Consider the following 20,627-nt stretch of genomic DNA (forward strand, 5'->3'; position numbering starts at 1 on the left):
AACCAGGTGGGTTTTTCCAGCAATCGACAATGGCTTCATTCTTTTTTATTGAATTCAAGTTCTAACATCTGCCATGGCAGGATTCGAACCTGGGTCCCCCAGGGCACCAGCTGAGTTTCTGGATTAATGGTCTTGCGATAATACCAGTGGGCCATCGCCTTCCCTTTTCTCTCAGTTTAGGTTGATTTGCCATGCATGGGAGTGTGTGGAATTGGGAATGTGCAAGTAGGTGAACAGCCTGCATTTTGATATCACCCTTAACATCCCTCAGGCCCGACCAACCAAACCTTGATTCTCAGCTGCTCAAGGAGATGTGACCAGATGCTTGATTGGCGAGGAAAGTTTTACCGAGTCTCTTTAAAGAACAGGAATGGGGCGGGGGGAGAGAGAGAGAACCATGGGGAAGATTCAGGGTGGGAATTTCTGAGCTAAAGGCCTTGCAGCTGATGACCCAGTCAGTGGTGGGGTGAGGGACATGGATGTCACTGGCCAGGTCAGCGTTTATTGCCCTAGTTGCCCTCGAGAAGATGGTGGTGAGCTGCCTCCTTGAAACTGTGCAGTCCACGTGCTGTGGGTTGACCCACAATGCAGTTACGGTTGAGATTCCAGGATTTTGACCCAGTGACTGTGAAGGAACTGTGCTATATTTCCAAGTCAGGATGGTGAGTGGCTTGGAGGGGAACTTGCAGGTGGTGTTCCCATGTGTCCGCTGCCCTTGTCCTTCTAGATGGAAGTGGGTGTGGGTTTGGAAGGTGCTGTCTAAGGATCTTTGGTGAATTGCTGCAGTGCATCTTGTAGATAACACACACAGCTCTTACTGAGTGTCGGTGGTGCAGGGACTGAATGTTTCTAGATATGGTGCCAGTCAAATGGGGCTGCTTTGTCCTAGGTGGTGTTGAGCTTCTTGAGTGTTGTTGGAGATGCGCCCATCCAGGCAAGTGGGGAGTATTCCAGCACATTCCTGATTTATGCCTTGTAGATAGTGGACAGACTTTGGGGAGTCAGGAGGTGAGTTACTCATTGCAGGATTCCTAGCCTCTAACCCTGTCTAGTAGCCCCAGTTTATATGGCTAGCCCAGTTCAGTTTCTGGCCAGGATGTTGATAGAATTCAAGGAATGCAGAGATCTCGGAGGTTGTAGGAGTGGAGGAACTTAGAGATGGGGCAGACGGTTGGTTGCAAAGCATTGAAAGGGTTTGAACGAAAGGATGAGAGTTTAAATGTGAGCTTCTTTTAGATATGGAGCTCATGTAATAAAAACATAGAAACTAGAAGCTGGAGTAGGCCATTTGGCCCTTCGAGCCTGCTGTACCATTCATTTTGATCATAGCTGATCATCAAATTCAATTTGCCCTGATCTCCCCCCCCCACCCATATCCCTTGATTCCTTTAGCCCTGAGAACCAGATCTAATTCCTTCTCGATTGAGACATTGTAAATTGAAGCTGGAGGAGGCCATTCGGCCCCTCAAACTTGAAATGTAGGTTGTGGGTGATGAGTGAATGGGATTTGGTATGGGCTAGTTGAAGGTCACAGATGGTATGGGGCAGGGGGGATGAGATGCCAAAATGGAGAGATTTGAGGTGTTGAGTCTGGCACTGGGAAAAGCTGGAAGGAGCACTGAGTTAGGGATGGGCAGCATTTATTGCCCATCCCTAGTTGCCCCTTGAGAAGGTGGAGGTGAGCTGCCTTCTTGAATCGCTGCAGTCCACGTGCTGTGGGTTGACCCACAATGCCGCTAGGGAGGGAATTCCAGGATTTTGACCCAGCGACTGCGAAGGAACAGCCGATATATTTCCACGTCAGGATGGTGAGTGATTTGGAGGGAAATTTGCAGGTGGTGGTGTACCCAGATATCTGCTACCCTTATCCTTCTAGATGGGAGTGGTTGTGGGTTTGGAAGGTGCTGTCTTTGGTGAATTGCTGCAGTGCATCTTGTAGATGGTACACACTGCTGCTACTGAGCATCGGTGGTGGAGAGAGTGGATGATTGTAGATATGGTGCCAATCAAGCAGGCTGCTTTATCCTGGATGGGGTGAAGCTTCTTGTGTTGTTGGAGCTGCACCCATCCAGACAAGTGGGGAGTATTCCATCACACTCCTGAATTGTGCCTTATAGATGGTGGACATGCTTCGGGGAGTCAGGAGGTGAGTTACTCGCCACAGTATTCCTAGCCTCTGAGCTGCTCTTGTAGCCAAGTGTGTGAATTTGGTGAGTCCAGTTGAGTTTCTGGTCAATGGTAACCTTAAGGATGTCGACAGTGGGGGATTCAGTGATGGTTACACCATTGAATGTCAAGGGGCTGTGGTTAGAGTGTCTCTTATTGGTGATGGCCATTGCCTGGCATTTGTGTAGCACAAATGTTACTTGCCACTTCTCAGCCCAAGTATTTGCTTGGTTAGAGCACTCAGCAGCTGAGCGCAGTCTGCAGGGGCACCAGCTGCCAGCTTCCAATTGAATCGATCATTCGACGGACACCTCATGCGGGAGAAAGTGCTGACTGAGTGTGTGGAAGAGTAAAATGAGCAAACACACTAAAGGAATTGTGCCAGCGTTGGCAATCCACCAGTTTTGCTGAGATCAGAGCAGGTCAATTTCATCCCGTCATTATAACTGATTAATTACCTGCGCAAAGAGGGAGAAGTCAGCTGGTTCACAACAGCATTCCCTCCGGAGAGAGGAGAGGCGAGTATTGGTGCACATCGAGGTGTAGAACTAACCCACCCAGAGGGCATCGGAGGGATCCTGAGTCTGCTTAGTCCTGTCTGTTTCAGTCTACGCAAAGACTTCACTTTAAGATATTTCTCCCTATGTAGAATTACATTTAAATACTAGGCTGTAAGGGTTAACTAACTCTGCTAAGCTGACCAATTGCAGCTATATGCAGAATCAGAAGGCATGATGGGTTAGCTAAAAATTGACTGCATTCCTGAAGGGTACACAATGCAGGCAAACAACAGTAGGGATTGTTTTTCTAGATGGAGACAGCATGCAAAAAACAATTCCAATAATGAGATAAGGATTGAAATATATTTTGGATTTTAGAGTGTGTGAATTCAGTTCAAATTTAAGTACAGTTCAGTTCTTTGAAGGTCTGGCTGAAAAGCCAGTCTCCAACTTCGCTTTTTTGCTTCTGTCATAGAAACATAGAAGATAGAAGCAGGAGGAGGCCATTCAGCCCTTCGAGCCTGCTCCACCATTCATCACAATCATGGCTGATCGTCCAACTTAATAGCCTAATCCTGCTTTCTCCCCATAACCTTTGATCCTGTTCTATATCCAGCTGCCTCTTGAATACATTCAGTGTTTTGGCATCAGCTACTTCCTGTGGTAATAAATTCCATTCTTTGGGTGAAGAAATGTCTCCTCACCTCTGTCCTAAGTGGTCTACCCTGAATCCTCAGACTGTGACCTCTGGTTCTAGACACCCCCACCACCGGGAACATCCTCCCTGCATCTGCCCTGTCTAATCTGGTTAGAATTTTATAAATCTCTGAGATTCCCCCCGCAGAGACAGTGACCCAAGCTGGGTCCATGGCACTGTGAGGCAGCCGTGCTAACCACTGTTATACTGTGGCACCGTGCCACCCCAATTGCTGAGTCAAGGCTCCTAAACCTCTCACCTCACCCTCAATAGCCTTTGAAACATAACATTTTCATTTCTACCATTTTAACAGATGTGAACTGATGCCCCAGATTGGTGCTCACTGCGGGCGTTGTCTGTAAGATCAATTAGGCATAGAATAAAATCTGTACACTGCAGAACGAGGCCATTCAGCCCATTGAGACCACACCAATCTCTTTGACTGAGTATCTTATCCAGCCCATTTCCCCGGTCAATCCCTGTAATCCCACGCATTTACCCTGTGCCATCACAATCATCAAATCAAGACTGAAACAGACAGGGCTAAGCAGACTCAGGATCCCTCCAATGCCCTCTGGGTGGGTTAGTTCTACACCTCGATGTGCACTGATACTCGCCTCTCCTCTCTCCGGAGGGAACGCTGTTGTGAACCAGCTGACTTCTCCCTCTTTGCGCAGGTAATTAATCAGTTATAATGACGGGATGAAATCGACCTGCTCTGATCTCAGCAAAACTGGTGGATTGCCAACGCTGGCACAATTCCTTTAGTGTGTTTGCTCATTTTACTCTTCCACACACCCGGTCAGCACTTCCTCCTGCATGAGGTGTCCGCATGATCGATTCACCTGGAAGCTGGTGCCCCTGCAGATTGCTCTCAGCTGCCTTGACTCATGATCTCCCCCCGCCCCCACACCTCCCGAGCTGCCCTCTGCTGATAAAACTTGCCGTTTCTCTTTGTTCCTCAATGGGATGTGGGCATCGCTGGCAGGGTACCCTCCTAATTGGCAGCACAGTTGTTAGCACTGCTGCCCCTCAGCGCCAGGGACCTGGGTTCAATTCGCAGCTTGGGTCAGTCTTTGTGGTTTTTGGGCTGCGAGTCTATTTTGCTTTCCAATGGGCATAGGGTATGCCACAAGGTGGTGTTAACTGATGAATGGGCAGCACGGTGGCACTGTGGTTAGCACTGCTGCCTCGCAGTGCCAGGGACCCAGATTTGATTCCCGGCTTGGGTCACCTTTTGTACGGAGTCTGCTCATTCTCCACGTGTATGCGTGGGTTTCCTCTGGGTGCTCCGGTTTCCTCCCACAGTCTGAAAGATGTGCTGGTTAGGTAAATTGGCCATGCTAAATCCTCCCTCAGTGTACCCGAACAGCTGCCAGTGTGTGGCTACTAGAGGATTTTGACAGTAATTTCATTGCAGGGTTAATGTAATCCTACTTGCAACATTAATAAATAAACTTTAAAACTTTGAAATTAGAGGGTGGTGATGTGCTACCTTTCAGAATACAAGCAAGGGGTGGGCTGGTCCATTTTCAAGGGTGGTTAAGAGTCATTGCTGCATCAGTTGTAAGCCAGACCGGGTAGCGATGTGCAGATTTCCTTCCCTTAAGAGTGGGTTTTGATGACAGTCTAATTACATTGTCACCTTTGCTGATATACAAGTTCTTCGTTCCAGATTTATTCAGTTAGCTGAATTTATGAACAGATGGGAAATATCCAGTAAATGGCAGAACCCTTAACAGTATTGTTAGGCAAAGGGATCTGGGTGTACAGGTACACAGGTCACTGAAAGTGGCAATGCAGGTGGGGAAGGTAGTCAAGAAGGCATACGGCATGCTTGCCTTCATCGGCCGGGGTATTGAGTTTAAAAATTGGCAGGTCACGTTGCAGCTTTATAGAACCTTAGTTAAACCGCACCTGGAATATAGTGTTCAATTCTGGTCGCTGCAATACCAGAAGGATGTGGAGGCTTTGGAGACGGTACAGAAAAGATTTACCAGGATGTTGCCTGGTATGGAGCATTAGCTATGAGGAGAGGTTGGAGAAACTTGGGTTATTCTCATTGGAACGATGGAGGTTGAGGGGTGATCTGATAGAAGTCTACATGATTATGAGGGACATGGACAGAGTGGATAGTCAGAAGCTTTTTCCTTGGGTGGAAGAGTCACTTATTAGGGGGCACAGGTTTAAGGTGCGAGGGGCAAGTTTTAAAAGAGATGTACAAGGCAGATCTTTTACACAGAGTGGTGGGTACCTGGGACTCGTTGCCGGGGGAGATAGTGGAAGCGGATACAGTAGTGACTTTTAGAGGGTGTCTTGACAAGTACATGAATGAGATGGGAATAGACGGATATGGTCCCTGGAAGCATAGGGGGTTTTAGTTAAGTCAGGCAGTGTGGTCAGCGCAGACTTGGAGGGCTGAAGAGTTTGTTCCTGTGCTGTGATTTTCTTTGTTCTTAAATTCCACAGCCACCTTGTTGGGATTTTAATTCGTGTTTCTGGTTTAATACTACAGGCCCTTGAAAAACTAGTCCATTAACTCGCCCTGTAACTAGTCTGGCAAGTAGTCCAGTAGGCAACCAGTCCAGTAACTGGTGCAGTAGCCCAGTAACTGATCCAGTAACTAGCCCTGCAAATTACCCATGTCTGGCCCAGTAGCTAGTGTGGTAACTATTCCGGTAACTATTCCGGTAACTATTCCGGTAACTATTCCAGTAACTATTCCAGTAACTATTCCAGTAACTATTCCAGTAACTATTCCAGTAACTATTCCAGTAACTATTCCAGTAACTACTTCAGCAACCAGGGCAGTGACTAGCCCAGCACTCTTCTATACTAGTCCCCTTACTAATAAATGCAGTGTGCCAGGTTGATGCTGACAAAGGAGAGGGGGCACAAAGTAATCCTTTCCCGGAGCCATCTAGCGGTGCCATGGTTGGCAGTGGCACCTTGTGGATTGAGTTGGCCTCACCCTCAGTGCTGCAGAGTCCAGGAGCTGTGCGAGCCGCAGTGAGGTTGGTGGAATTAATTTAGTGCTCGCCACGGCAACTCCAGCAATCTCTTGTATGCAAATCGCTCCCTCGCAAATCCAAAAATAGACTGGTGTGATGGAAGAAAACCCGAGATCCGGATAATGTTGGGGAGAGAGGGCGGGGGAAGAGTGAGATTAATAAAAACCAGTCGCTGAAGGAGAACCACTTTTCAGATAGATTTACATAGAGATTATTCTCTTCCCCTCTGGATAGTAAAGCACTTTGTCATTTTAATTATGCCATTTAGTGTTCAGTTAAAAATATGATTGCTGTATTCTTACACATGCTGTGTTTTCGCAGAGTATTTTTCACCTGAATTTATGTATCAAAGAAATGCTTGCTGGGTTCTCGACAGGGGACATTCAGGCTGAGAACTGGTTTCTTTTACATTGCCGATTCCCCGTAGCCAGTCCTGGGGTGGCAGGGTGGCACAGTGGTTAGCACTGCTGCCTCACCACGTCAGAGACCTGGGTTCGATTCCCAGCTTGGGTCACTGACTGCACGTTCTCCCTGTGTCTGCGTGGGTTACCTCCAGGTGCTCCGGTTTCCTCCCACAGTCTGAAAGACATGCTGGTTAGTTGCATTGGCCATGCTAAACTCTCCCTCAGTGTACCCGAACAGGCATCAGAATGTGGCAACTAGGGGATTTTCATAGTAACTTCATTGCAGCGTTAATGTAAGCCTACTTGTGACACTGATAAATAAATAAATTTGAACAAAAAACCCCCAGAATGTGTATGGCATGGCAAGATGCCTTACCTGGCTGGATATCTGAGGGTGGACCTTACCCCAGCAGTGTGGGCATCATTCCAGTTCTTTGTGTGAGCACCGCACACGACAGTACCAATCGGTGCCCGGTTAGAGGCTGTTTCATCGTGTGCACCGTGACCATTCTGAGCTGGTGTCAATGTTTTTCTGGGGGGCGGGGGGAGTGACCCTTCCTCCTTAATCTAAAAGGTCCCCGGGTTCAGGCAAATCTTTCTGAGCATAGGGCTGGAGTTAAGGAACATGGAACCATAGATCAGAGAATCCCTGCAGTGCAGTAGAAGGCCATTTGGCCCATCGAGTCTGCTCCGACCACAATCCCACCCAGGCCTTATTTTCGTAACCCCACACGTTTACCCTGCTAATCTTCCAACATTAAGGTCAATTTAGCATGGCCAATCAACTTAACCCAATCTTTGGGACTGTGGGAGGAAACTGGAGCACCCAGAGGAAACCCACACAGACAAGGGGAGAACCTTCACACACCATGCAGACAGTGACCCGAAGCCGGGAAGTGAACCCGGGTCTCTGGCATTGTGAGGCAGCGGTGCTAACCACTGTGTCACCGTGCCGCCCCACAATTCTCCAAACTCGCCCTGTGGCTGGGATTCTCCAGTCCCGATGCTGTGAGTGGAAAGGACCAAATTTTCCGTTCTCGCTGGCGGTGGTGGAATGTGCATGACCAGAGAATTCCAGGCTGACGCTCCCAGTGAGGGGTTGCAGCGCTGTCGGAGGGACCCAACTTTCAATTGTGATGTTAAACCACGGACCTATCTAGTCTAGGGGTTTAATATTCCGTGGGGTATTTTGCCACAGGGCAGGGAGCTCTCCCCAGTGCCTGGGCCACCATTTATCCCTCGACTAGCATCGATTACCCATTGCTGGTTGTGGGGAACACGTTGTTCACAAGAATTGGCCGCTGTACATTATAACAGTGACTGCTCCTCAGAAAGGGACTTCATTGTGGCGACATGGTGGCACAGTGGTTAGCACTGCTGCCTCACAGCACCAGCGATCCGAGTTCGATTCCCAGTTTGAGTCACTGTCTGTGTGGAGTTTGCACATTTTCCTCGTGTCTGCGTGGGTTTCCTCTGGGTGGTGCGGTTTCCTCCCACACTCCGAAAGACGTACTGGTTAGGTTGATTGGCCATGCCAAATTATCCCTTAGTGTCAGGGGGACTGGCAGGGTAAATATGAGGGGTCACAAGAACAAGGTCAGGCTGGGACTATGATAGGTGCCAACTCGATGGGCCGAATGGATTCCCTCTGCACTGTAAGGTTTCTATTGGTTGCAAACCGCCTTGGACGTGTCCTGAGGTGGCAAAGGGCACTAGATAAATGCAGGTCTTTCTTTTAGCTGCATACAGAGAGAGTGCGCTGAGTGTTAACATAGAATCCTCACCCTGGATGTGTTGATTTCAGTGCACTCTGAGGTAATGGCTAAGTGTAGCATTGCAGTGAGAATCTTATGGTGCAGGAATCTATCAGGCTGTGTGATTCAGTGTGCAGTCTGCTGTGCGTTTAGCACGAATCTGCCTTGCCCCCACGCACAGTGGAAATTTCTTTGCAGAAAACAAAACCACGCTGGAATTATCATTTCTATTGAATGAAACTACCTATCTCACCTGTCAAATCTGGATTTTCTTTGCCTTAACCGTTAATCCTGGAAGTGAGTTGCTCCAAAATTTCTGTGCAGGAGTCTCTTTCGGCTTCCGTTTAAAGGGTGGAATTTTCCCAGCAGGCTTCCTGGGGGTGGGTTCAAAGAGAATTCCCTTTGACAGCGGCGGGCAGGCATCAGAAGGGATCCACAAGGAAGAGGCGGGCAGAGAATCTTGCCCGAGTTCTCTTACATTGAGCCCTGGGCGGCACGGTGGCGCAGTGGTTGGCACTGCTGCCCCACAGTGCCAGGGACACGGGTTCAATTCCTGTCTTGAGTCACTGTCTGTGCACATTTTCCCCGTGTCTGCATGGGATTTCTTTGGGTGCTCGGTTTTCCTCCCACACTCCAAGGATGTTCAGGTTAGGTGGATTGGCCATGTTAAATTAACCCTAGTGTCAGGGGGATTAACAGGGTAAATGCATGGAGTTACGGGGATAGGGTCTGGGTGGGATTGTGGTCGGTGCAGATTCAATGGCCCAAATGGTGCCTCCCTGCACTGCAGGGATTCTATGTATCCGTGACTCCTTGAATCCAGCCACCCAACTCTCAGAAGCTGCTTGCCTATTCCATCCAATCCTTCCACAGTTGTACCGCAGAACTGTTCATATTCCGATAACTGAAATAAAAACAGGAAATAGAAGAATAGAGTCTCTACAGTACAGAAGGAGGCTATTCAGCCAAAACTGTGTCCACTGCAGCAGGACTGGAGAATCCCAGCCACGGGTGATGTCTGATGTATGACTATAATTTCAGGATGAGGAGCAGGCCATTTTAAGTTTAAAGTTTTTTTTTATCATAGTCGCAAGGCGGCTTACAATAACACTGGAGGTTAGCCCATGGAGGCTAAAATGGGTCCTTTAGTGGCATCTCCAACATCCTCCAGATGCCATCTTTCCCACCGCTGGCAAACACAGAGGGCGTTGGGCACACCACCTCCCAGCAGCTGTCTGCCATTATGTTGAGGAAAGTGTAGGGGGATTGTCCCTGGTATCTTGGCCAAGATTTATCCTTCAACCAATCAGTAAAGAAATATTCAGTGTGTGAACTCCCTCCTCCACCTTCATCCCATTTCCATTTATTTCGTTTCATTTTGTTTCTTCTTTTCATCTCATTTGTCTATTTTTATCATCCTCCTTTCCCACTTCCATTTCTTTACTTCTCCATTCCCGATCTCTATTCCCAGCCCCCCCTCCCCGCAGGGCAATTGTCTGAACCATCTGTACCTCTGTTCCGCCATTTACACATTCTGATCACTTAATGGACACTGTTAGCACCTTTCCCGGCCTTTAGCATCCCCATTTACACTCCCCTTCTCCCATTTCACTCCCCACCCGCCCCCCATAGTGTAAATCTCTCCTGATTTTCTTTGCCCTCACCTCTGAGGCAGGATCACCCACACCCGGAATGTTGGCTCTATCCTCTCCCCGCAGATGCTGTCAAGCCTGCTGAGATTTTCCAGCATTTTCTGTTTTTGGCTCCTGATTCTAGCATCTGCAGTGTTTTGCTTTCCTCTGAATAAAAACACATTCTTCGACCGGCAAACAGCGCTGATTGGGGTAACGTGGCCGTACGCAGGTTTGCTGCCGTGTTCCTGACCTCACAACTACACTTCAGAAGTACCTCATTGGCTGTAAAACATCTCGAGACACCCTGAAGGTGGCGCAGGTGGCTATATAAATGCAAGGTTTTCATTCCGACATTGATGGTACAAAGGGCAACGTGGCACTAATTGTGAGGCATGCCTCCCAGAATGCATTGAAATCGAGTAAGAAGCCAGGAGTGGGATTTTACAGCTGCACTCACCCCAAAACTCAAAAAATCCCATCCCGAGGTCAATGGACCTTTACGTGGTCTACACCAACCCTGGCGCTCGCTACCGTTCCCGTCATGGGCGGGATGATAAAATTCCACCGCAGGAATCCATAGCCAGCCGGACATCAGAGCTAATTTTCCCCAGCCAAGTATGGCTTATTAAGGGACCGACCGGTTTTTATGTGAGATAATGCATGTTGGAAGGTCCAATGCATGTAGGAATTATACAGTAAATGGTAGAAGTCTTAGGAGTATTGCCAGGCAGAGAGATCTGGGTTGTACATGTCCATCGATCACTGAAAGTGGCGACACAGGTGGATAAGGTAGTCAAGACAGCATACGGCATGCTTACCTTCATCAGTCACGGCATTGAGTATTGCAGCTGTACAGAACCTTAGTTCGGCCTTATTTGGAATATTGTGTACAATTCTGGTCGCCACACCACCAGAAGGATGTGGATACTTTGGAGAGGGTTCAGAAAAGGTTTACCAGGATGTTGCCTGGTCTGGAGGGATATTAGCTATAAGGAGAGGTTGGATTAATTCAATTTATTCTCACTGGAACGATGACTGTTAAGGGGTGACCTGATAGAGGTTTACATGATTATGAGTGGCATGGACAGAGTGGATAGTCAGATGCTCTTTCCTAGGGTGGAAAAGTCAAGTACTGGGGGACGTAGGTTTAAGGCGATGGGGAAAGGTTTAGAGGAGATGTGTGAGGCACGTTTATTTACACAGAGGGTGGTGAATGTCTGGCTGCCCAGGGAGGTGGTGGGAGCAGGTACGAGAGCAGCATTTAAGGGGCAATTAGATGAATAGGATGGGAATGGAAGAATAGGGACTCGATAAGTGCACATTTAGCTTAGACAGGCATCATGATCGTCGCAGGCTTGAGAGGCTGAGGGGCCTCTTCCTGTGCTGTACTGTTCATTGTAAATCCCACCACCCTTCTCCCCCCCACCCCCCCAACCAAGTCTGAGGAGATAGGGTGTGGCATGGTCTGATTTAATAGGAGATGGGGGGGGGGGGGGGGGGGGGGGAGGTTGGGCTGGTGTAGAAAAGATGAGCCCACCCCCCACCCAACCAGGTCATTGCAAATGGCAACCAAATTTTTCTCATCCAATCAGAAAGCGTTGGTGTAAATGGCTGCCAAGTGACCTGTGACCTTGCTTGAACTATATTTCCTTTTGCCCCCAGGGTGGAGAACACTGTTACTATCACGGGCAGCTACGGGGCATCGCCAAGTCGAAGGTCGCACTCTCCACCTGCGATGGGCTTCAGTAAGTATGACAGTGAGCTGTCCCTGTGATGATCACACAGGGCTTAGCAGCTTCAACACTGGGGTTGCCCTGAGTGGGCTCGGGGTGAAAGGTCGCTGGACCCACGCCCGCAGCCCTTTCACCTCTCGGCACCAAAGTTCGAATCCAACGCGGGCCATCGGAATGGGAAGAATGAGGCAGCCGCACTTTTTCTCAAAACTGACTATTTAAAAATATCTTCCTAAAAGGCCCAGCATCTTAAGTGCTGGAGTCCAGGGAGCTTCAGCTTTCTTCGAACTTCATATCAAACCTATCCTGGGAGTGCTTGGTAGTAACAAATGGTAAACACTGGTTGGCGTGGTGGCACTGCTGCCTCACAGTGCCAGGGACCCAGATTCAATTCTGGCTTGGGTCACTGTCTGTGTGGAGTCTGCATGTTCTCCCCATGTCTGCGTGGGTTTCCTCCGGGTTCTCTGGTTTCCTTCCACAGTCCAAAGATGTGCGGGTTAGATTGATTGGCCGTGCTAAATTGACCCTAGAGTCAGAGGATTAGCTGTGTAAATGAGGGTTACGGGAATAGGGCTTGGGTGGGATTGTGGTCAGATAGAATTAATGGGCTGAATGGCCTCCTTCTGTGCTGTAGGGATTCTAAATGTCAACTTCACAGACTCTCTTCACCTTCAGAAATGCAAATGGAACCAAAGATAAGGAAACTCAGGGGTGGGGGACCAGTTAAAATGCTGGGACGATGACTTTGTGTGAGGTACTGGACACTACTCGGGATTGCTGACCTCATTGTAATACTGTGTCATCTCTCTCTCTCTCTTTGTAGTGGCATGTTCGATGATGGTAACTACATATACGTCATTGAGCCATTGACGCAGACACATACAGAGGTGAGTGCCAGCTAGTATTTATTTTTTGGCTTTGATTTATTATTGTCACAAGTATTATTGAACAGTGAACAGTATTGTTTCCTGCATGCTATACAGACAAAGCATACCATTCATAGAGCACTTAGGGGAGAAGGACAGGGGAAGGTGCAGAATGTAGTGTTACTGTTATAGCTAGGGTGTAGAGAAAGATCAGCTTAATACATGGTAGGTCCATTCAAATGTCTGATGGCAGCAGGGAAGAAGTTGTCCTTGAGTCGGTTGGTGCCTGATCTCCGACTTTTGTACCTTTTTCCCAATGGAAGAAAGTGGAAGAGACAATGTTCGAGGTGCGTGGGATCCTTAATTATACTGGCTGCTTTTCCAAGGCAATGGGAAATGTAGACAGATTTAATGGATGGGAGGCTGGTTTGCGTGATGGATTTTGCTATGTTGTAAACCCTTTGTAGTTCCTTGCGGTCTTGAGCAGAACAGGAGCCATACCAAGCTGTGATACAACCAGAAAGAATGCTTTCTATGGTGCATCTGTAAAAGTTAGTGAGAGTCGTAGCTGACACGATGGTAAGGACCAACCAGATGAAGCTTCTGTCATGAAACAGGCCAGCATTGGGCATTCCCCGGGATTCAGGAACAAGGGTGCAGAAAGATAAGGACACTAAAACTGTACACAATGCAATATGGCCTCAACAACACCCGACACAACAGCAGTAAACTTTGAACACTGCAAAGTGCCCCCAGCATGATTCCCTCAGGGAAGTGATGGGCTGTGCCTGTTCCGGCTGGAGAGGCCGGCAGCATAGCGGTGAGTGGGCCACTGTGCATGCGGCGATCTGTGGCCCCCCCAGTTGTTGGCCTCCCGATTGCTAGTCTCGTTGACCCCACCCCTCAATCGTTGCCCTCTGGATCACCCTGGGCCCGTCCCTATGTTCCCCAACCCCCCCAAACTCCCAGTCAGCCCAGATCTCCCCCCCTCCGCCACCCATCCTCAACAGCCAGCCCAACTCCACCCCCCCCCGCCAAGATGGACAGTCCCAACCAACCGCCCTCTCCCCACCCAGGCAACTCGCACCATCCCGTACACCCTGATGGCCAGCCCTGATCACCTCCTCCCTCTCTCTCCCGCCGATCCCGATAGCAGAGTGGCAGTGGGATTTCCCCCCCCCGCCCCCACCAATTGTACCAACTCTGTCCCTTGGCACTGCCTAGTGTCTGGTGGACAGTGCCAAGGTGCCTGGTGGGCAGTGCCAGTTTGCCCCTGGGGCAAACGGTTTCCTCTGGATGTTCCAGTTTCTCCCCACAGTCCAAAGATGTATGGATTAGGTGGATTGCTGTGCTAAATTGCCCGTTAGTGTCAAGGGGACAAGCTGGGGTAAATGCATGGGGTTATGGGGATAGGGCCTGGGTGGGATTGTGGTCAGTGCTGACTCGATGGGCCAAATGGCCTCCTTCTGCACTGTTGGATCCTATGATTTTATGCAGCGAGGTTCTTCACCATATTGTACCTGTCCTTAGTCTCGCTGCCACACTAATTGACTTCTGCCGCCACCATGTTGCATTATTATAATGTTATAAAGGCACTAAGGGGTTGGGGAAATACGGCGTCAGCTCTATTAGCAAAACAGGTGCACCGAGAAAATATATGCACAGATCGAAAAGTTGTAGCAGCAGGGAGATGTTAGCTGTGTTGTGCTGCAAAGTGAAACTGAGACTGGATCACATGACACACTTCCCTTCTGGTGATGATATGCTGCTATCCCAATGACCACAATTACAATGACCACAACTGAGATCCAACAAATCAGGACTTATGGATGGCTGCGTGATGTTTATACGGGAAGCAGGGTCAGTATTAATTTGAAGATTGATTCCCCGAGAGAGAGAGTTCAGTGAGCCTTGATGAATCAATAGGGAAGAAAGCCAGAAAGCTGAATCATCGTGTACTGAGATAATTGCAGCTAATTACTGTACAAGGGGTTACAGATTTACAATGGGACACTGCTTCATAAAGGAAGGCAAGTGGGGGAAGGTGGGCAGGGGCAGTATTGAGAGGAGTCCTTGACGTCACCTGAGGGCATCAAAAAAACATAAAATCCCTACAGTGCAGAAAGAGGCCATTTGGCCCATTGAGTCTGTACTAACTCTCCAACAGAGCATCTTATCTCTGTAACCCCATGTATTTACCCTTCCAATCCACCTAACCTGCACATCTCTTGGACACCTCGGGACAATTTAGCATGGCCAATCCACCTAACCAGCACATCCTTAGACACTGAGGGGCAATTTAGCATGGCCAATCCACCTAACCTGTGCATCTTTGGACACTAAGGGACAATTTAGCATGGTCAATCTGCCTAACCTGCACATCCTTGGACAGTAAGGGACAATTTAGCATGGCCAATCCACCTAACCTGCACATCCTTGGACACTAAGGGACAATTTAGCATGGCCAATCCACCTAACCTGAACATCTTTAGATTCCACACTGTGACCAAGCTGGGAATCGAGCCTGTGTCCCAAGCACTGTGAGGCAGCTGTGCTAACCACTGTGCCACTGAGTGCCCTGGGATCATGTGTAAATCACTCGCTGGCTCAAACGTTATTTGCTGTGTACAATTCTATTCTTTGACTGCACATAACCTGCTGTAATAATGTGTGGGCACATCTCGAATCAAAAACCCATTTAATTTATCTATTGCAGAGCCAAACCTCTTTAGGCTATTTTGGTATCAGTGACCAATTATTTATTCACTCTCAGTCTTTGCAAATTGAAGGTTGGCAGTTTTTTTTGCCTGCTCGTGTTTCGATTTCTTTCCAATCGATTGCCAGCTTTGTTTTGGTTGTATCCTGGCGTGCAGAACTACGCAGCCCAAAATCACTGGCGTACACATCTGCCCACTCCACAACCAGCTTTAGTGCGCCATCAGTGAGGCACAGCTGGCCAGATGTGTGGAACTCAACACACCCGACCCACTCAGCAAGACCTCTACTCAAGTTGAAAGCGAATTCCTCTTTTCCCCCGTCATAGAAATTCTTACTGATGAGATAGATGCAGACTGGGGGAATGTTAGCTCGGTCGATTAGACAGTTAGCGTGGGGATTAGATTAATGTCAAAGTACAGGGTTCAAGAACCCCCACCTGAGTTGAGACACAGGGACTGCCTGTTCGCCCCTAGTTTAAAAGGAATCGCAGCCATTAGCTGTACTCCTACAGATAATCAATCACCTGGTCACGTACCACCTGTGTGGGGTTTGCATGTTCTCCCCATGTCTGCGTGGGTTTCCGCCAAGTGCTCCGGTTTCCATCCACAGTCTAAAAATGTGCAGTTTAGGTGGACTGACCATGCTAAATTGTCCCTTACTGTTCAAAGATGTGCAGGTTAGATGGATTGGCCATGCTAAATTGTCCCTCAGTGTACCCTAACAGGTGCCTGAGTGTGGCATATTTATTATTGTCACAAGTGAGCTTAAATTCACACTGCAATGAAGTTATTGTGAAAATCCCCTAGTGGCCACACTCTGGTGCCTGTTTGGGTACACACAGAGAGAATTTAGTATGGCCAATGCACCTAACCAGCATGTCTTTCAGATTGTGGGAAGAAACTGGAGCACCTGGAGGAAACCCATGGAGACATGGGGAGAATGTGCAGGCTCTGCACAGACAGTGACCCAAGCCAGGAATCGAACCCGGGTCGATCCCTGGTGCTGTGAGACAGCTGTGCTAACCACTGTGCCACCATGCCGCCCTGTGAAGGACAAGGGGATTTTCACAGTAAATTACTTGCTGTATTAATGTAAAGCTACTTGTGACACTTATACACAAACTTAAACAATGAGAAATAGTTGTTTGACACTTTTGCTGTTGCTCATTCCAATTTTCAAAGCTCACAAATCTCAGGCGGATGATGGCTGTTGAAGAAATGTTTTCTTTTTTTCCCTGCAGAAGAACTCGCCACGTCCGCACATACTGCACCGGATCCCAGTTGGATTGGCGGAGAAACCTCTCCATTATGGTAATTGGGGTCGTTACTAATGTTGGCACCTTGGGCTGCTGTGTACAGGATAGTGAGGCCTATCTTCGATGGCGTAGGAGTGTGGTTAGACCGCAGCTGCAGTACTGAGTGCGGTTGTGGAACCCCTTACCTCAGAAAGGATATTATTGCCATAGAGGGAGTACAGCGAAGGTTCAGCAGACTTGTTCCGGGGATGGTGGGACTGTCTTGTGGGGTGAGATTGGGAAAACTGGGCTGGGTTTTGGAGTATGTGAGGTGATCTCATTGTTACCTACAAAATATTTCAAGGAATAGACAGGGGAGATGTGGGTAGGACGTTCTTCTTGGTCGGGGAGTCTAGAACCAGGGGCACAATTTCACAATTAGGGGGAAGCCACTTTGGATCGGGATGAGGAGAAATGTCTTTACACAGAGGGTTGTGAATCTTTGGAATTCTCTACCCCAGCAAGCTGTGGAAGCTCAGTTGTTGTGTATGTTTAAAGCAGAGATTGATATATTCTGATTAACAATAAAGAGTTATGGGGACAGTGGGTGTAAAAGGCAGTGAGGTTTCCAAAGAGCCATGATTACATTGAATGGTAGAGTTGGTTCAATGGGCTGAATGGCCTAACCCCTATTCCTGTGTGTGTCCCGGTTCCTTCAGGGGGTTATTTCCCAAGCAAGGGGAAGGAAAGGGGTTTGTGTGCAAGCCTGGAGTTGGGTAGAAATGATTGGCCTCCCCCCAGTAATGGTGATGGAGGTAGGCGATGGGTGGTTGGGAGTGCGGGTATATGGAGTGAGGGGGGTTGGGGGCAGTTTAAACCAGCTGAGGGTGCCAGTGTAGAGATGTGGCACAGTGGTTAGCACTGCTGCCTCACAGCACCAGGGGCCTAGGTTCAATCCCCGGCCTCGGGTCACTGTCTGTGCTGGGTCTGCACGTTCTTCCCGATTCTGTGTGGGTTTCCTCTGGTACTCCTGTTCCCTTCCACAGTCCAAAGATGTGCGGGTTAGGTGGCCATGCTAAATTGCCCCTTCGTGTCTAGCTAGAGTAAATATGTGGGGTTACGGGAATAGAGCCTGGGTTGTAGTCGGTACAGACTCGATGGACAGAATGGCCTCCTTCTGTGCTGTACTATGATCCCACCACCTCCCTCCCTCTACCCCGAGTAAACCCAGGCTTGCAAACGGCCTTCCGACCCTGATGCTCAATAAAAGAACATAAGAACATAAGAAATAGGAACAGGAGTAGGCCATCCAGCCCTTCGAGCCTGCCCCCCCATTCAATAAGATCATGGCTGATCTGTCGCTGCTCAGTTCCACTTTCTCGCCCTCTCCCCATAACCCTTAATCTCCTCTCCTATCAAAAACCCATCAACCCGCGTCTTAAAAATATTTAGCGAGGCAGCCTCCACCACTTCAACGGGCAGAGAATTCCAGAGATTCACCACCCTTTGAGTGAAGAAGTTCCTCCTCAACTCCGTTCTAAACCGCCTCCCCTTTATCTTGAGGCTGTGCCCCCTAATCCTATTGTCTTTTTTGAAGCCCAGTTTATTCAGCCTCTCCTCATAGCTCAACCCCCTCAACTCCAGTATCAGCCTAGTAAACCTCCTCTGCACTCCCTCCAAGGCCAAAATATCTTTGCGCAGGTGCGGCGCCCAAAAATGCACACAGTACTCCAGCTGCGGCCTCACCAATGCCCTATACAGCTGCAGCAAGACCTCCCTACTTTTATATTCAATCCCCCTCGCTATGAAGGCCAGCATCCCATTCGCCTTCCTGACCACCTGCTGCACCTGCAGGCTGGGTTTTTGCGACTCATGCACAAGGACCCCGAGGTCCCTCTGCACCGTCGCCTGCTGCAGTTTTTCGCCCCGTAAGTAGTAGTCCTTCCTACCATTCTTCCTACCAAAGTGGACCACCTCACACTTGCCAACATTAAATTCCATTTGCCATTTCCTGGCCCATTCGCCCAGCCTATCTAGATCCTTCTGCAGACTCTCCACACCCTCCGCGCAATTTGCCGTTCCACCAATCTTGGTGTCATCAGCAAATTTCGACACCCTACACTCGGTTCCCCATTCCAGATCATCTATATAAATGGTAAAAAGCTGAGGCCCCAGCACCGACCCTTTAGGGTAATCCTTTAGGGTAATCAATGCTCCACCTAAAAGACCACATCCCGCCTCTGCTGCTGTGTAACCAGCAACAGGAAGGGGAAGTCGCCACGTTGGCTGGGGTTAGAGGTCAGGGACCATTGATGGGGGGGGGGGCCTCTCTTTTAAAGGCAGTTGGTGCCTACGTAAGCCACTTGGCATCGGAACGTTGAGATCTCTCGTCCTCCTGCAATCCTGGTCTCCAGGGCACCCCTTCTCCTTCCCCATTGGCAGCCGTGCTTTCAGCTATCCAGGTAGTAAGCTGTGCGATTCCTCCACCGAGTCTCTCCTCATTTCTGTCAGCTCTTTCTCCTGCTTCAGGCTGGGGATTTCCCCCCCCTCGCCAGGCGAACGGTGTGCGTTACGAACCCTTTCGGTGAAGGCTGATCTCTGGTTGCTGTCGCTGACTTATCTCCCACGGTCTCTTTCAGCAAATCGAACCCAGGACAACACGACATGGTCTTTCTTGGCAGACGTACCCTGGCTCCGCAACCGCAGGAGACGGAGAGCGGTAAGTGCCCCCTCCCCCTCCACCATCAATCTGCCGTTATCCTGATCGGTCGGTGCGTGGGATTTTCCAGGGGTGCTTTATCTCTTACTCACTTCTGGGCCACCCATCTCACAGGCCAGCAATGTCAGGACCTCATCCATGGCCTCTTAGAGTATGAGCTCCCTGATTGAAGCTCTAATTGCCCTCCCAATCAGGGAGTCTCACCTGTGTATAAATATGGGGGTGTTGGGTCCATTGGCACACCCGATTCTGACTGTGTACCTGAAGCACCCTAAGCAATGGAGATAAGTTTATAAATAAAGGGAATCTGGTGAAGGGATGTCAAAAACAAAATGGCCAGTGGACTCGTGGCTAAGATCAGAACAGGCGAGGTTGAGGGAGCAGACAGGAAACAGATCAGGGGTTGGATTTCTGCATTGGCCTTGGCCCTTGCGTGATTAATGGCTGCTGTATTTGATAGACGTTAATGCTCTCCGTATTAACAGAAGTACTTGGAGATTGGTAACGTCAAAGTCAGTTCATCAGTTATAGTCCACCTGATAGAGGAGGGAGTGTCAGATTGGCTGGGGTGCAGGGGTAATGGCTGATGAACTGCCGCCGCCGCCCCTCCCCCCCAATCGATTGAACAGGCCTAACCAATCAACTTGTGTCCCCTCAGGTTCACCGCCACAGTGTTTTCTACGAGATGAAGTACCTGGAGCTGATGATTGTCAACGACCACAAGATGGTAGGCCACCTCACTACCTTGTAAACACCCACCTCACTACCTCGCAAACACCCACCTCACTACCTTGCCACCTCATAAACACCCGCCTCGCCTCACACGTTTGCATTTGATTTGGAGTCATTCACATGTCACATTGACATTCATAAGATATAGGAGCAGAATTAGACCATTTGGCCCATCGAGTCTGCTCCGCCATTTGATCATGGCTGATATGCTCCTCATCCCCATTTCCTGCCTTCTCCCCATAACCCTTCACCCCATTACCAATTAAAAATCTGTCTAACTCCTCCTTAAATTTATTCACTGTCCCAGCATCCACCACACTTTGGGGTAGTGAATTTTGGGAGAAGTAGTTTCTCCCTGACTCTGTTCTAAATTTGCTGCCCCTTATCCTAAGACTGTGACCTCCCGTCCTAGAATGTCCCACAAGAGGAAGCATCCGCTCCATGTCTACTTTATCCATA

The 20,627-nt window shown here is 49.0% G+C and overlaps 1 protein-coding gene across 1 annotated transcript in view; it reads left to right on the top strand.

Moving 5' to 3' along the window:
- The window catches only part of LOC145349660 (disintegrin and metalloproteinase domain-containing protein 23-like), a 121,317-nt gene that overhangs the window by 41,645 nt on the left and 59,045 nt on the right, over nucleotides 1–20,627 (top strand). The window contains exons 5-9 of the mRNA XM_080198184.1: nucleotides 11,829–11,911; nucleotides 12,723–12,786; nucleotides 16,724–16,793; nucleotides 19,357–19,436; nucleotides 20,095–20,163. Coding sequence (XP_080054310.1) covers nucleotides 11,829–11,911; nucleotides 12,723–12,786; nucleotides 16,724–16,793; nucleotides 19,357–19,436; nucleotides 20,095–20,163 — 366 coding nt within the window. The remainder of the gene's footprint in view (nucleotides 1–11,828; nucleotides 11,912–12,722; nucleotides 12,787–16,723; nucleotides 16,794–19,356; nucleotides 19,437–20,094; nucleotides 20,164–20,627) is intronic.

This window comes from Carcharhinus amblyrhynchos, chromosome 11, assembly GCF_965287045.1.
Source record: "Carcharhinus amblyrhynchos chromosome 11, sCarAmb.v2.hapA, whole genome shotgun sequence".
Classification (NCBI taxonomy): domain Eukaryota; kingdom Metazoa; phylum Chordata; class Chondrichthyes; order Carcharhiniformes; family Carcharhinidae; genus Carcharhinus; species Carcharhinus amblyrhynchos.